General features: G+C 40.6%; 1 protein-coding gene across 3 annotated transcripts in view; it reads right to left on the bottom strand.

Moving 5' to 3' along the window:
* LOC139386356 (lissencephaly-1 homolog A-like) overlaps positions 1 to 16,311 on the bottom strand; it is a 73,659-nt gene extending 57,348 nt beyond the window's left edge. The window contains exons 1-2 of one of the 3 annotated variants that reach the window (XR_011629035.1): positions 15,958 to 16,131; positions 2,444 to 2,751 (exon numbers count right to left, since the gene is read on the bottom strand). Coding sequence is in view for 2 of the 3 variants with exons in the window: in XM_071131893.1 (XP_070987994.1) it covers positions 2,444 to 2,475 (32 nt within the window). In the remaining variant the exon portion in view is untranslated. Of the gene's footprint in view, positions 1 to 2,443; positions 2,752 to 14,407; positions 15,846 to 15,957 lie in introns of those variants that run through there. The other 2 variants (XM_071131893.1, XM_071131894.1) reach the window with 2 other exon arrangements.
* Between the last annotated feature and the right edge of the window lie 1,196 nt (positions 16,312 to 17,507).

Raw genomic sequence — 17,507 nt, 5'->3', positions numbered from 1 at the left:
CAACATGCTCTCTCCCTATCTGCACAAAATGTTGGTTCAGGCCAATGAGGATGGAGCTCTCCCTTCTACTTTGGACGAAGCGTTCATTACAGTTATACATAAGAAGGGTAAAGATCCAGAAGAGGTAGGGTCATACAGACCAATATCTCTCCTTAAAACAGACCAAAAGATTTTAGCAAAAACTCTGGCTAACAGGCTTAGCACTTTAATTGGCAAATTGGTCCATTCGGATCAGACCGGCTTTATCCCTAACATAAACTCATTCTTCAATCTCAGGCGCCTCTTCAATATTATGTATTCTCAGAGGTTACCCAACGTGGACCTTGCCGTCATATCTCTTGAAATGGGAGGAAGAACTAGGGACTGACATCTCGGTGGCAGACTGGGAAGAGAGCTTGGAGTATATCTACACATGCTCCATTAATTCCAGACATCGTCTCATACAATTCAAGGTATTACACAGATTACACTATTCCAAAACTAAACTGCATAGGATATTTCCTGACACATCCCCTACATGTGATAAATGTCAGGCTACGGAGGGTACACTACTCCACTGCTTTGCCCTATGCTCTAGCTTGCATGGTTATTGGAGTGGAATTTTTGGGATCCTCTCTGAAGTTTTGGAGACTTCAATAGATCCAGACCCGCTTCTGATAATCCTGGGAGTATCTGAGTCCCTAAACGGATTAACCAACCCCCAAAAACAACTAATCTCGTACGGTCTCATCTCGGCAAAAAAACTAATATTGTTGTTTTGGAAGAGGAGGGAAGCGCCCTCTACCAAATTATGGCTCAGTGAATTGGCAAACACTGTACACTTAGAAAGAATTAGATATATTCTGAACAATAAATGATCAACATTTGATCAAATCTGGCAGCCTTTCCTCTCCTACTTGGACGAGTCGGCGCTGTGAATTTGTACTTATTAACGCACTCTCAATTGTAATATTTTAATCTACCTTTGGGCAGCATGTGATGGCCCTGCCACCCGACCAGTTGGGGATAGGGGGCGACATCTTCCCTCTTTCTTTCTACGTGTCCTTGTTTTGTATGTCGTGTTTTGTATTATTTGTTCTGCACCCAGAACTCTGGGTCTTGTTGTTCTTGTATGCTCTTTTATGTTTAGATAAGAATTGTATACCTGTCTTGTATACCTACCTATACACCATTCTTGTGTGTGTTTAATAAAAATATTTGAAACAAAAATAAAGAAAGCCGGTTCGTGAATGCAGGAATTGAGACTCCCTGAGACTCCTGTGTGTGAATTAAACGCATAACCTTTGACACATCTCTCCCCTCTGCTCTCATATAGATGTGTAATCCCCTAACCCAAACAGAGCTCAGATACACCCTCTCCACATATCGTAACCTTCTCCACATATCGTAACCTTTATCACACACTTCTCATCATGTATCTGATCTGACATAGGGCTGTGTTAACCCTCTTATCCCCCGCTTCAGGGGTTAATTACCAACTTCATAGAACCTCCAGGTTCATAGACACCGCAGGGCTACAGACACCGCAGGGTTGGTCACACACCTATCCTGTCATCTCTGGCTACAACAGTGTCTCCCCTGCTATGCATTATCCCTGACTTAACGCACAGCTGCACACATTATGTCTGTGTGTATAACGCAACAAATCAATGCTTCTGACTATTTGTGGACAACACACATGGGACTATCTGGACTTCCACATAGTACAAAAGCCATTGTAAACATCAGCCCATTTCCTTGGCCACAAGTTAAAGAGATCACCTCTGCACTAGCAATATTAGGCTGTGTCGTTATCCACACCCTTTGTGAGGATTCTGCCTTATGCCATCTTTTGGGTCACAGTTAGAGGTCAAACTGAACAATGATCAATAACATTCTGGAGACAGGAAGGAGGAGACCAATATATGGGGACCTCATGGGAGTGTGTCTGGCCCCCAGGCACCCTAACTAACTTCAGATCATTGATTCTTCCAGATGGGCCTAAAAAATATATAATAATTCACCCCATTCGGCCAGTTTAAAATAATCAATGCACATCTTGTGCTGTGAGAGAGTGGGCATTTTTCCTTACTGCATACATGTCTGTCTAATGAGAACAATGGTAATAACTAGCTAGAGATGTTGCTTTGTGTCTCTGGAATGGATGGAATGGCTAACAAGGTTTGCACTTTGCAGGGGGGCTAGGAAGAAACACAATTTTCTGTGGTCACCTGCTTTCCACACTTTTGCTGAACACAGATGCATGTATTGAGCTCATGTGGCTTCTAGCCCACATAATTATGATTCACCAGCCACAGACCCTGACTGTCACAGGTAATGCTGATGCCACATGGCTGTGTTATACAGGACTGGACTAGAGAATGTCTGGTGGTGAATATCAAAGAAACAGCAGTTCAGCTAGTTATTGCAACAAAATTGTGGGTTGTATGTGTGCGTTACTCACAGTTCGTCTCGTTGCCGTTGTGACAGAACCATGGTGGCAGCAGGGAGGTGTAGGCGGGGCCAGGGGTGGTCAAGCAGAGGGCTTGGCTTGCAGCTGCTGCGGTTTCCCCGGTCAGAAGATCAGTTCAGTTCAATCCAACCAACACACTTCGACAGCGATGGTGTTCCGATGTACAATGACGACTCCGGCTAACTGGGGGATGGAGGCTCTGCCACTAACGCAGGACTCTGCCCCCCAAAAGCTCTGGCTCCAAAAATGAGACGAGAGGAACGCCTGCAGAAGGGTTACCAGTCAGTTCTAAACTGCATCTAGGAAGAGAGAGAGAGGGGAGAATATGAGCGAGGGGAGAGAGAAAGTAGAGCGACAGAAAGAGAGCGAGCGAGAGGTCAGTATTATGTATGCATGACAAACACCTGATAGAAGAACAGGCAGAGGGCAGATAGGGACGAGAACATTCATATGACAGTAAAGAGCAGCTGTGTCTAAAGCCACTGTAACACTGTAACACTACTGAGAGCCAGAAAGATAAGGAAAGGTCTCAATAATGCAGCTGACCTCTGTTGCATCAATAGAATATATTGATTGACCTGTTCTTCAATAAACTGGGTGGTTCGAGCCCTGAATGCTGATTGGCTGACAGCCGTGGTAAATCAAACCGTATACCACGGGTATGACAAAACATTTATTTTTACTGCTCTAATTATGTTGGTAACCATTTTATAATAGCAATAAGGCACCTCGGGGGTTTGTGGTATATGGCCAATATACCACGGCTAAGGGCTGTATCCAGGCACTCCGCATTACTTCGTGCATAAGAACAGCCATTAGCCATGGTATATTGGCCATATACACCATACTTCACTCAGGCCTTATTGCTTAATTATATCATGTGATAGCCAACAAGAGTTAAAAACCTTCCTCATTTTCATCAGGTGTTTCACCTGTTCAACTCTCCCAGCAACCACTCTACTACATTCCCACCACCAACACCCCACTACTCCAGCCCTATCAGGCAGCCTGGTCATGTCACGGTGACAGTTTAGTCTGGAGCCCTTGGGCTCCCGAGTGGCGCAGCAGTCTTAGGCCCTGCATTTCATTGCTAGCTAGAGGCCTCAGACCCTTTGTTCTTAACTGACTTGGCTAGTTAAATAAAGGTTAAATAAGAAAATAAAAATAAATCCCCCTGTATGGAGTTCCTACCACATGTAAAGTAGAGAGATGACCCAGATTCCGGCAACCCACAGTTCCCCTCCCAACGCCTGTCCAACAGAACAGTAAAATGCAGGACAGAGTAACGGCCGACAGTGCACTCAAATCTCCAGGCAGACCAAACTAATTTCACTTCTCCCGGTTCCCTCAGAAATGGCTGATAACAATTCATATGAAATCGAATGACAAGGGCTTCAAAACAACAGAGCTCAAATAATTGAATTAATAAAATAATCAAATCAGTGGCCTTTTTTGGTCTCATGATTTCAAAACATCTCATCTACGACCTCACTTCATACAAAATCAATTTAAGAGGGCTTGAGTGCTTCTCAAGGATCATCCTACAGGAAAACATACTGTCCACTCAGGAGCCAGTTGATGGTACTTGGGATTAACCTGAGTTGCCAGCCACTGCCATTAGCCACGGTAAGCCTCTTAGTCTACTGGGAGAAGGATCACATCATCTCGCCCAGACCGGTGAACAAAACACAGCTGTTAAAAGCTAAGGGGAAATATTTTCCTTGATTCCAGGGCTTCTTCTCCTCATGTCCCTGCTCCTCATCTCCTTCTCAACAACGACAGAGGAAAGCGAGGAGACCATTGGAAAAGAAGATCAATTCCAGCCTTCGCTTCAACATAGCACCAAGGAAGGGTGACCTAAAGGAATATAGCACCATGGTAACTGGAACACACCCTAAAAGATGTAGGAGGAACAGCCAATGAATTCCTTTAAAATCAGTCAACATGTAGCCTAGGTGATCCTAAGGCTGGCGAATTTCCACCTGTTGCCATTTGCACACAGAAGTAGGCTTATTTTTTTTGCAAGAGAAAGGGAACCATGAGAGCGCAGCAAGAGAAGAACCAACATCAAATCTAGAAAAAAGTTGATAAAAGCAAAAGGTGGCCTAGTCAATAGATTCTACACAAAACCCAATAAGGAATGTAATGAATGGAAACGGTGGTTCTTTATCAGCGGTTGGTGGACTGGACACTTATGTAGCAGAGCAGTCAAAACTGGTTATCAGCAGCAGATAGCTAGAGGAACGAGACGTGGGTCTTTGGCATGGACTATGCTGCGAATGTGAATTGCCCTGGGCACCACCTGACCTATGAACACTGATGTCAACACCGTGCAAGCAGTAATCACCCTGTCATACACTGACTGCAGGGGAAAGATCTCAAGGGTTTAATCAGTGAGGTGAATCGTTCACAATGTTGCAGATAAAACACTGCATTCGTTGCTTATATTTGTCATACACTCCAGGCATGGGCAAAGAGTTCATGGCTGGCAACATGAAAGCTGTACATTTACTCTGGATAAGAGCCTTTGCTAAATGACTGTAGTGCAATCCAACATGTTGATTTTCCATAAAATATATTTTTTACTCTTAATAGCAGGTTTCTGTGTGTGTAATTTGTGATCGTGCTAGACATTGCGCGTTATCATTCTCATTTCGGTGTTTCATCAGTAGTAAGTACACTGTTGGAACCATAACACAATCGATGCAATTGGCTTGGGAGAAAATGTAATGACATCACACCACGATTTAAGAGGTGATTGCCTTGCCACAAGATGCACCTATTTACCTGATGGTTAGAGTGTATGTGTGTGGGTACAGGAGTCACAGGAACGAAGAAATCCACACTTTAAATACAGAAAAATATATTTTTTTAAATTACAGGTCGACCGATTATGAATTTAACGCAGATACCGATTATTGGAGGACAAATAAAGCCGATACCGATTAATCAGACAATTTTTTACATTTATTTGTAATAATGACAATTACAACAATACTGAATTAACTTAATATAATACATCAATAAAAATCGATTTAGCCTCAAATTATGAAACATGTTCAATTTGGTTTAAAAAATGCAAAAACAAAGTGTTGGAGAAGAAAGTAAAAGTGCAATATGTGCCATGTTAGAAAGCTAACGTTTCAGTTCCTTGCTCAGAACTTGAGAACATACGAAAGCTGGCGGTTCCTTTTAACATGAGTCTTCAATATTCCCAGGTAAGAAGTTTTAGGTTGTAGTTATTGTAGGAATTATTGGACTATTTCTCTCTATACCATTTGTATTTCATATACCTTTGACTATTGGATGTTCTTATAGGCACTTTAGTATTGCCAGTGTAACAGTATAGCTTCCGTACCTCTCCTCGCTCCTACCTGGGCTCGAACCAGGAATAGAACAACAGCCACCCTGGAAGCAGCGTTACCCATGCAGAGCAAGGGGAACAACTACTCCAAGTCTCAGAGCGAGTGACGTTTGAAACGCTATTAGCGCGCACCCCGCTAACTAGCTAGCCATTTCACATCACATCGTTACACCAGCCAAATCTCGGGAGTTGATAGGCTTGAAGTCATAAACAGCAGAGCTGCTGGCAAAACACACGAAAGTGCTGTTTGAATGAATGCTTATGAGCCTGCTGGTGCCTACCATCGCTCAGTCAGACTGCTATATCAAATCATAGACTTAATTATAACATAATAACACACAGATATGCGAGCCTTAGGTCATTAATATGGTCGAATCCGGAAACTATCATCTCGAAAACAAGACTTTTATTCTTTCAGTGAAATACGGAAACGTTCCGTATTTTATCTAACGGGTGGCATCCATAAGTCTAAATATTCCTGTTACATTGCACAACCTTCAATGTTATGTCATAATTACGTAAAATTCGGACAAATTGGTTCGCAATGAGCCAGGCGGCCCAAACTGTTGCATATACCCTGACTCTGCGTGCAATGAACGCAAGAGAAGTGACACAATTTCACCTGGTTAATATTGCCTGCAAACCTGGATTTATTTTAGCTAAATATGCAGGTTTAAAAATATATACTTCTGTGTATTGATTTTAAGAAAGGCATTGGTGTTTAAGGTTAGGTACACGTTGGAGCAACGACAGTCCTTTTTCGCGTTATAAAAATTATTATTAATTTTCATGTTCTGATTATTAAAATACTTTTAAACTGGAAGAACTTGTCCCGATTGGTATTTTTAAATCACTGATGAAAGATTGAGGCTGATTCCCTGACCTGTCAATGTTTTTAATTTGCTGTTTTATACTCTGGTGAATTAAATGGTTTTTACTAGATTACTTGTAGTTTTTCATGTTGTCTGTCTAATATTTTTGCAATGACTTGGTGCTGCCTCTTTTTGCCAGGGCGCTCTTGAAAAATAGATTTTAATCTCAATGAGCCCTTCATGGTTAAATAAAGGTTAAATAAATTTTTTAAATATGCAACGCAAGACACGCTAGATAAACTAGTAATATCATCAACCATGTGTAGTTATAACTAGTGATTATGATTGATTGTTTTTTATAAGATAACTTTAATGCTAGCTAGCAACTTACCTTGGCTTACTGCATTCGCGTAACAGGCAGTCTCCTCGTGGAGTGCAACAAGAGGCAGGTGGTTGGAGCGTTGGACTAGTTAACCATAAGGTTACAAGATTGAATAACTGAGCTGACAAGGTAAAAATCTGTCATTCTACCCCTGAACAAGGCAGTTAACCCACCGTTCCTAGGCCGTCATTGAAAGTAAGAATGTGTTCTTAACTGACTTGCCTAGTTAAATAAAGATTAAATAAAGGTGTTTAAAAAAATATATATAACTTAAAAATCGGTGTCCAAAATTACGGATTTCCGATTGTTATGAAAACTTGAAATCGGCCACAATTAATCGGCCATTCCGATTAATCGGTCGACCTCTAAAAAAAATAAAACGCATAAGAAATATCTAGCTGCGTTTTGTAAACGCATCTTCTAAAATGGTTCTTGTAATTTCAGCTTGCTTCAGAAAAATGTTGTGCTTTAGTTGCGCTTCTCCACTCGGAAGAGAATCTTTGCTCTCGTCATCATTCCCGCATTCACGAAGAAGCTTTCTATTAGACAGTGCTCTGACTGATGTGTAGCTACTTCTCTCTGGTAAAATGTAGAGGTCGACCGATTAATCAGCATGGCCGATTAATTAGAGCCGATTTCAAGTTTTCAAAACAATCGGTAATCAGCATTTTTGGACGCCGATTATGGCCGATTTCATCGCAATCCACGAGCAGACTGCGTGGCTGCCTGTTATGCGAGTGCAGCAAGGAGCCATGGTAAGTTGCTAGCTAGCATTAAACTTACCTTATAATAAACAATCAATCTTAACATAATCACTAGTTAACTACACATGGTTGATGATATTACTAGTTTAACTAGCTTGTCCTGCGTTGCACATAATCAATGCGGTGCCTGAAATTGTGTCAGTTCTCTTGTGTTCAGTGCCAGCAGAGTCAGGGTATATGCAGCAGTTGGGTCACCTGGCTCGTTGCGAACTGTGTGAAGACCATTTCTTCCTGAGAAAGACCGTAATTAATTTGCCAGAATTTTACATAATTATGACATAACATTGAAGGCTGTGCAATGTAACAGAAATATTTAGACTTAGGGTTGCCACCCGTTCGATAAAATACGGAACGGTTCCGTATTTTACTGAAAGAATAAACGTTTTGTTTCCAAAATGATAGTTTCCAGGATTAATGACCCAAGGCTCGTATTTCTGTGTGTTTATTATAATTAAGTCTATGATTTGATATAGCAGTCTGACTGAGCGGTGGTAGGCAGCAGCAGGCTCGTAAGCATTCATTCAAACTGCACTTTCCTGCGTTTGCCAGCAGCTTTTCGCAATTCTTGAAGCACGGCGCTGTTAATGACTTCAAGCCTATCAACTCCCGAGATTAGGCTGGCAATACTATAGTGTCTATAAGAACATCCAATAGTCAAATGTATATAAAATACAAATGGTATGAAGAAAAACAGTCCTATAATAACTACAACCTAAAACTTCTTAACTGGGAATATTGAAGACTCATGTTAAAAGGATGGTTCCAGCTTTCATATGGTATCATGTTCTGAGCAAGGAACTTAAACGTTAGCTTTTTTACATGGCACATCTTGCACTTCCCCAACACTGTTTTTGTTGCATTATTTAACCCAAAATGAACATGTTCCATCATTTATTTTGAGACAAAATATATTTGATTTATGTATCGTTAGGTTAAAATAAGTGTTCATTCAGTATTGTTGTAATTGTCATTATTACACACACACACAAAAATCGGCTGATTAATCGGTATCGGCTTTCATTGGTCCTCCTATAATCGGTATCGGCGTTAAAAATCATAATCTGTCTAACTCTAGTAAAATGCAAGATTAACCTCAAACAAAACATTAGGAAATGTATTTGGCTACATTCTATGATAAACAGAAATATATTTTTGAACAGAAAAAACATGATTTTTTAATTGTAAGCCAAAGTACGTGTGTCTGCCAAATAGCGTTGCACTTCTCACGCCACTGATCACTATGGAAGCTACAAAACACAGCAACAAAAAAAGATAATAAAAAGTGTGTCTGTGTTTTGAAAATGCAGATTTCTGTTAATTCTCTAGTCTTTGTGTACCCGCGGCAACTGAATAAGGAAACCAGCTATCCATAGCTGGCATGGCTGTGCCCTGTGGGTTGGCAAGTTGGCATAGACTGCTCTGAATGTTGGCATAGTCTGCCCTGAAGGCTGGTGCTCTGAGTCATAAGGATGCTATTTTATCAGTTGAATGAGAAAGGTCAACTGTGAAACAGCAGCAGACCATGCCAATAATCTTGATTATCATACCCAAGGTGATGAGATTGTGTGCGTCGTGGTCAGAGTTCTCCAACTATCCATATTTCTCTGTGGTCAGGAAGGGCTCTACAGTGCGACCACTTCACTTGCAAATGCGCCTAAATATTTTGATGTGAAACCTGGAATTTTTATTGAGGAGTACCAGTGCACCTAGAAAAATGTGGGATTCTAGTTTTAATATCTCAAATATTATTAATTCAGTCAGCATAGAACCCTGTCAGGTATGGCACAGTAAGCAGGACTCAATATTTTAAGAATGGATCAATTCACAGGTCAACACTCCACTGGAACCATGAAACAAAAAAGTTTGAAAACATCTGGGTATTGTCATGCAAATGTTATAAAAATGCAGTCTGTGAAGCTAGTTCTAATAGCCGGCTAAGTGAATTTACAATAACTTGATCTACAATCAACTAAGACTAGTAGGCTAGTCGACACATTCGATTATAATTTGCAGAATAAAATAACCAAGTAGATTAGCTGTAGGCCTACATCAGCATATCAAAGATCAAAGTCTATAGAGAGGTAAGCATGATTCAACAGGCTAACAGAACCCAACAGATAACCTGTATTTCTTAAACCTTACAATAGTAATGTATACTGATATTGCATTTTAGTCAATGCCTTTCTGAATTCTGACTGAACAAGGCCATGAACAAAGGAATAGTAAATGCTTCAGTGCTACACTACTATGAAATGATAAAAACAGAGGGTGGAATAACACACTTAGCAGCACTATCAGACTGTCACACAAATACAGCAATAGGGATTTAGAAGTCCAATATCACTGCATTTCCTTTCCCAGATTCCCAAATCCAAATCACAACAGCAGGATTCCTTTGTTGTTCTTTGCCACTCAACGTCATCATCGACTCCTGTATCAATCCAAATGGCTTTGAAAATGTATGTATTTTTCAATGCGCACCTACATTTCACGATTTGAGCAACAAAAAAAACTGATTCGTTAAATTGAATGAAGTGCTGCGTGCGCATAGCCTATATTTGAAGGGCCTACATGTACACACTCACACAGTGAAATGCTTATAAATTTGTGCGTATTAATTGAATATTGACAAATGCATCAGTAAAAAATATTGAGCTTATTTAATGCAACCCTTGCGGTTAATAGATTGCAAAGCAGCATACAACTGACCTAAACGTTTAGAAATGGTAAGTTCACTTTTTCCTCATCCATAGCCTTAAAACACATCAAGAGCAAGTGCACTGTTTAGCTCACATCTGAAGACTGAGGGGCATTTAGAACATACTTTGGATCACACTTCCTCAATTCAAATATTATGGCGACTATGGTTTAGAAACTTAGGAACCAAGCTCGAGTTATCAGTGTAGCCCTGTTATCACCTGGAGTTGAAATATCTTCTCACGCCTAGAAAAAAAAATACCTCCAGGCTTCCGTAATAAGTCAATTTATTGAAAAAAAATATTAAAGAATTACAGGGGGCGGTTAAGAAAAATATTAATCCTGTCGAATCGTCCTCTGGAATAACGGACATTCTAGGGTTTTAATTACATAGGCAACATTCTAATACTAGTCCGGTGTGAATAGGGCTTTGGTGTGCTCCCCCCTAAAAAATTTTTTTTAAATAAATTTAAAGTCTACGTGCTCCTTGTAAAAAAAAAAAGCTACTGACAATAATGTACATGTAACATGTCCCTGATAACTACAACTACCTAACGGACCCGACAAAAGCAGGTACTGACATCAAACAAGGCTTTAAAGTGTAACTGGTAATAATACTTAAGACTTTAAAATCAATCACCAGTTTCCACGATACATTTCAGGACACCGTGGTCTGACTAGATGCCTACAGCTCCCTCCTGTGGTCACATCTCAGCCTCCAGTATTTATGCTGCAGTAGTTTATTATATCTGGAGTACTTCTCCTGTCCTATCCGGTGTCCTGTGTGAATTTAAGTATGCTCTCTCTAATTCTCTCTTTCTCTCTCTCTCTCTCTGTCGGAGGACCTGAGCCCTAGGACCATGCCCCAGGACTCCTTGCTGTCCCCAGTCCACCTGGCCGTGCTGCTGCTCCAGTTTCAACTGTTCTGCCTGTGATTATTATTATTTGACCGTGCTGGTCATTTATGAACATTTGAACATCTTGGCCATGTTCTGTTATAATCTCCACCCGGCACAGCCTCTGGCCACCCCTCTAGCCTGGTTCCTCTCTAGGTTTCTTCCTAGGTTTTGGCCTTTCTAGGGAGTTTTTCCTAGCCACCGTGCTTCTACACCTGCATTGCTTGCTGTTTTAGGCTGGGTTTCTGTACAGCACTTTGAGATATCAGCTGATGTAAGAAGGGCTATATAAATAAATTTGATTTTCAGGCACAACACTATGCTAGTAGCTCGGGGTTGTCAGTCCTCAGTTCACTTGCACATTGGAAAAACACTCATCAAACCACCAATTGAGGAGTTATTTTAGGTCAGCTAGCATGCTGGTTTACCACAGAGCTCTGGTTAGACAGAGTTCAGCATTGACTAACCACTCCCATATCTGCCTGCAACCAAAATACACTGAAACTCTCCAGGTCTGCATGCAGGCGCATACAAACACAGAGGCAAGCGGCCACGGCACAACACCAGCATTAAATCTCTAAAATAAAAGCTGGAACAGCCAGAACCTCTAACACAGGCTACATACATAAATAAAGATGGAATTGTCAGAGCTAGTTATTCTATAAATAATGACCAGCTTGTGCACAGTAGGTCTCTTCTAGACAGGCAGGGCACTCCTGCAGAAATTATTTGAAGAGCTTTATCACTAATTGATAATGACAGGGGATTGAACATCTGGCACAAACTGCAGTCTTCCAGAAGTCATCACTTGTGCTGGCTGCAATTGCTGTTATCCAAGCTATGTGATGAGAGAAGCCTAAAGCAACCAGGGATAAAATGGACGGCTGCTGCTATTTAGTCACATAAAGCATTAATTCTTAAACCTAACACATTCAAACTGAACATATCTTAGCTTTGTTGACTATCCACATCCTAGACAGAGTGGTGGAAGAAGTCCATTCAATCTTGGCTCCTCCTCCTTCCATGTATATTTAAGCAAGCCAATTGAGACAGATGGCAGGAACCATGACTGAGTGCAGTGACAATGTGCACCGCCGCTGCCGAGAAGCAAAGAGAGGCCAATAAAACATGGGTCTGGCCATCATCACTGCAGTCAGAGTCCCCTGATAGAAGAGTCATGATTAGCAGATCAGAGTACACATACGCTGAGGGAGTGCTCAGTAACAACACGGAGGTCTGTGGTAGACAGGACTCTGGGAGAGTCAGAGGAGAAGAGCTGCTACAGGCCAGAGCAACATATCATTGAGTGCTAGCTAAACCACTGACAGAAGATAAATTTAACTTTTATAGCGCTATTGATTACATAAAGAATCTTAAGGCGCTTTAAAGCAACAAACAGACATAAGACAAGCCTACTTAACAAATCCAAGTTGACTGCACATAGGCCAACATTAAACTGATCAGAACAAAGATCAAATTAAGGGTTTTCAGCATATTTCCAAATGCTCCATGTAGGCTATACAGTGCACTGTGCAAATCATGGATAGTGTCTTGATCCTTGACTAGTTAGTTATGCATTGACAGGATTCAGAAATCAAGCGGTTTTAAATATCACAATGGCATGAGCTGACGGAATAAATATTACGCATACTGGCATCATATTTCCAAGTCTCGCCATTATTTAGTGTGGATTTTGTGTAATATTTGCAGGCAAACTGCTAAATTTTGCTGAAGCAATTCTGACATTTTGTATGGCAATATGCAATGATTTTGTCCAATTTGTAGCGAAAATGACTGTTGAGGGGAAATTTTGGAGTGACAGGTGGCTTGATTTAACCATATGAGGTAAATGTGCAGTGATTGGTTGAAATTGACCTCTTTTTGTAAAGCGGTGATGGGTCAGTGCAATAATAGTGTTTATTTGACTGTTTTATAAGTAATAGTGCAGTGATTTCCAAGTCCTCACATAATATGCTGGGAATTGTTGATTTCCAATCCAAAACCCATTAATGAGCAGTGGCACTAAGCTGTCATGTGAAGGTGAACCCAACCTGGCTGTTGCAGACCCAGAGACAGGAGGGGGGCTGCTGGGCTGGCATGTCATTATTAGCAGTGTGTGTGTTAGACCAGTCCTCCTGTGCTGAAGGTCAGCCACTGTCCTACTGTGACCTCTGGGCTAGACCTCAAAACAGGGTAACATGGGCATCTGGTGCTGACTGTGTTAGTGAGGCACTCTGCATTCACAAAAAAGACACACCCTCTCTCGCTCTCATCCTCCCTCCCCCTCCTCAGAGAGAGGAATCAAACATCCTCCTCTGTGTATAGATGCTATTTTGGCATCTATGCATAGTCACTTTAATAACTCTACCGACATGTACATATTACCACAACTAACCGGTACCCCCTCTATATAGTCTCTCCATTGTTGTTTTACTGCTGCTCTTTAATTACTTGTTACTTTTATTTCTTAATCTTTAGTATTTTTTTAAACTACATTGTTGGTTAGGGACTCTTAAGTAATCAGTTCACTGTAAGGTCTACACCTATTGTATTCGGCGCATGTGACTAATAAAATTTGAACCTGAAAACACATTTTCAATGTCGCCATGGGTCAGGTACCACTCAAAACACTGAAAGGTATACTAAACAAATCAGTCAGGTTAACATAGTCCCACCTCTTGTATAACAGTCAAATATCACACGGTGTGTATTGAGGCCATTATGAGAATTACAAACACCATGATTACCGATTAGCTATTTGGCACAACAATAGATACATGAGGGCGCACATGTGTTTATGTTCTCAGGATTTAAAAAATATGCTTTATTTTCTAAATGAGTCTGGAAATTTGTCAAGCCTGCAACCACAAACAAGTAACCTATTAAAATATCCCAAAACGACCAATTCATGAAAAAAAATTCAACATCTAAATGCTTACATCAAGTGACTGCCTATTCAATCAAGTAGGGTCCATCAGCATAGACATAAAAACCATAGAATCACATTAGCTACAACTGTAAAGGAGAAAAATATAGCTACCAAGTTATCAATTGAAGCTCCACTCCTAAAACAATCCCATAATTTCGGTTGCATCAGCTGCTGCAGCAATCCTTACAGGTGTAGCCAAGCTCTGATCTGGCCAGGATGAAATTATACATTCGGGGAGGACTGCATAGCAACGGATCCTGCTTCAAACACGATAGGGGTACCATCAACAAGGTGGGGAGGAGAGTGACTTGTCAGTTTCAGCGGAAGGAGACGCAGGCTGAAGGATCCATTCTGCAGTAGGAGGGGTGGCGTCTTTTCTAACCGAATGGAGGATACCGCTGCCTTTCAACCCACGTGATCAAACTGAAACTATAGTCGATCCTCAATCGCAAAATAAAATATAAAAATATTAAGATAGGTTTCAAGCTATGTTAAAGCTATTGGTCAAAGCAAATTGTAGTTTTCCTCCAACTCTTGTTTTTTCCACCGATGTGTTCCACACTTATTTCTATAAACTGCATGAATTCATTCAACTTAGATCATTCGTAAAACAGGGCCAACTGTAATGATAATGATTTACGTTACCGGTCTAGAGCCTTGATGACAGATCACAAAACGATCGAAGTTGTCCAGCTCACTGGATGTAACGTGATGGATGGAGGGAGTAGCGTAGTCAGTGGCTACAGGAAACACAACTAATTTGGTAACTAGCGTAGTTAAAACAAAGGTGTCAAAATATCAGACCACATCAAATGTTTAACATGACAATCGGCCGATACGACCTAAATAATATATTTACACGTAGCTGCCTACCTCCTAAATAGCTTTCAAAATAATGATACAACTGAGTGCATACGCCCTTTTCCATTATTGAACATTCTATACATCGTGGGTAACGTTACCTTGCTAAAGTTATCTAGCTTGTTCAAGCAGATAACTGTATACCAAGTAGATATGCTCGACAACACATTAGCTGGTATACATTTGTAGCTGGTATGTGAAATAACTGTCACCCAAATCATGACCTACATATGATCGCAACGCTAGCTAGCCATTCGAATGCGAGTTGAAAAAGCAACGGATTCAATTGAATGAAGCAATTGGCAATGCACTCAACATAAACGTTAAAAAAGTTACTTAACTATATATAGTTACAACTATAAATGTTTATGCACAGACTTGATGCGAGGCAACTCGCGACCCACACACACAATTGATGAGTTTGGCAAGCCCGCTAGCCAGCCGGTTAGCCTAGCTCGCTAACGTCAAAATGATCTCCACTGGTGAACGTTAGCTGCTGGCTGGCAAGCTAGAAAGTTGATATCAAATTATCGGATCAATAACACTTGAAAAATAGGTGCAAGTCCTCATCAAATAGTAACTTAAATCAAGTTAACAACAGTTACTTAGAAGCAAATCGACCAGTGCCACTAGTTGGTTAGCACAGACATTTACAACTCTGATGGCCAGCTACCTGCTGCTCCAAGCTGCCTGTCCGCCATTTTGAGACATTGAAAGGAGGCGCAAAAATTACAGCCACATCGTCCTTTTCCCCACTTAGCGTTTCTTCGATACTCAATATCTGATGCAAAACAACTTACCCTATAGTTTTTCCTGAATATCCTTAGCTAGTTCGGACAGTTATACAAGCCAAGAGGACGTGTTTTTCATTCCAAAATAAGGGACGTATGATCTCGAGGTTAGAGTATGCCGACTTTTCTCTCCTGCAATCCTTGTTTTTTCCTGCCGCATTCGCCTTCAGAGTCGGGGACGCGCTTGCGTTTACAAACTGACAGCGACGCGCGCGCACGTCCTTGATCACAGCCCTACTTTAAAAAAATTGATTCTTGCAAACACCCACTGATAACCTACTCTAATGTTACTTAACAAGTAGCTACGAACATTCACTATTTTTGACTACACATCATTACCCAGCCTCTGCCGATGGTGTCATTGACGCATGTTTACAGTGGATATTCAGATTCCAGAATGTTATCAGAACTTGATCTCTATTGATGACGGGACATAATTCATAGAACTATGTACTGCAACACTTGTGTGACAGGTCCACAGGTAGGATACCAAAAATAAACATCCAGTCTTTACACTTGAAATGCATGATAATATCATTGCATCTAATTACATGTCTAACAAGCTGGATAGCTAACATCCTCTCAATCTTATATGTAAATAAGTAGTTAATAAGAATCCAAGCCAAGTGTTATTTGCTAGTTTTCTTTATTAATTTTAATACAAAAGCATACTCTGACCAAAAATAATTAGATTGTTATTTTGTAAAGAGCAACAGATACCACACAGCAAGGGAAGCAGACTTTAACACTAGAATGTGCAGAATAAATCTTGTCAGTTCAAGAAAAGAGAAAACAGAAGAACAAACCCTCATTTTGAGTTCCACACAGAGACAATGCAAGATGATCAGTGTGCATTAGACATCCATCTACACTGAGGTGATAGAGACCAGATATGTACTGTCTTTGTCTCATAGGACCTCTTTTTCTCCCCACTAGACAAGAGGGCAGACAACCCAGCTCAGTAGATGTATGAAATCTTGGTCAGAGACACATTTTTTTAAAGTAGTAAATAGACAGATCTATTGGTGGCTTCTTGTGTGACGTTTTGGTAAATAGATGTGTCATCTCGACAAATACACATTTTTGTTTAAAATTGGGGAGAACACAAAATGCATGTGTGTAAATGTGCGTAATAACAGTCTCCTATGTTTGACATCGATGAAGTGCTGGGAGTGATTTGAAGAGCTTTGAGTGTTCAGGTGACTTCTCCAATGCCTAATAGCCTTATAAACTCCCAAAATGTAATTTTGCACAAACATTTCACTCAACATTCAGGTTTAGTTTTGTAATCTACATTTGGAAACATTCCAAATATAAAGACATCCATCCATACAAACCAAGGGGTTTACATAAGATGAAGCAATATGTAATATGAATGATCTGGAAATTGAAAATGTTAAATTGAGAAAATTATACATGGTCTTTGCGTCAATAAAATAATCCGGAGGTCTGTCGCTCCCTACTGAATGAATCTAAAGAACAGTCAAATCATTTTCTCATGCAATTACTTGAATGTATCAAGAGGTATATTACTACACAATTAGAACATAATTACAGCT

Source organism: Oncorhynchus clarkii, chromosome 27 (assembly GCF_045791955.1).
Source record: "Oncorhynchus clarkii lewisi isolate Uvic-CL-2024 chromosome 27, UVic_Ocla_1.0, whole genome shotgun sequence".
NCBI classification, from domain to species: domain Eukaryota; kingdom Metazoa; phylum Chordata; class Actinopteri; order Salmoniformes; family Salmonidae; genus Oncorhynchus; species Oncorhynchus clarkii.
This window is presented reverse-complemented; position numbering and strand designations above follow the sequence as displayed.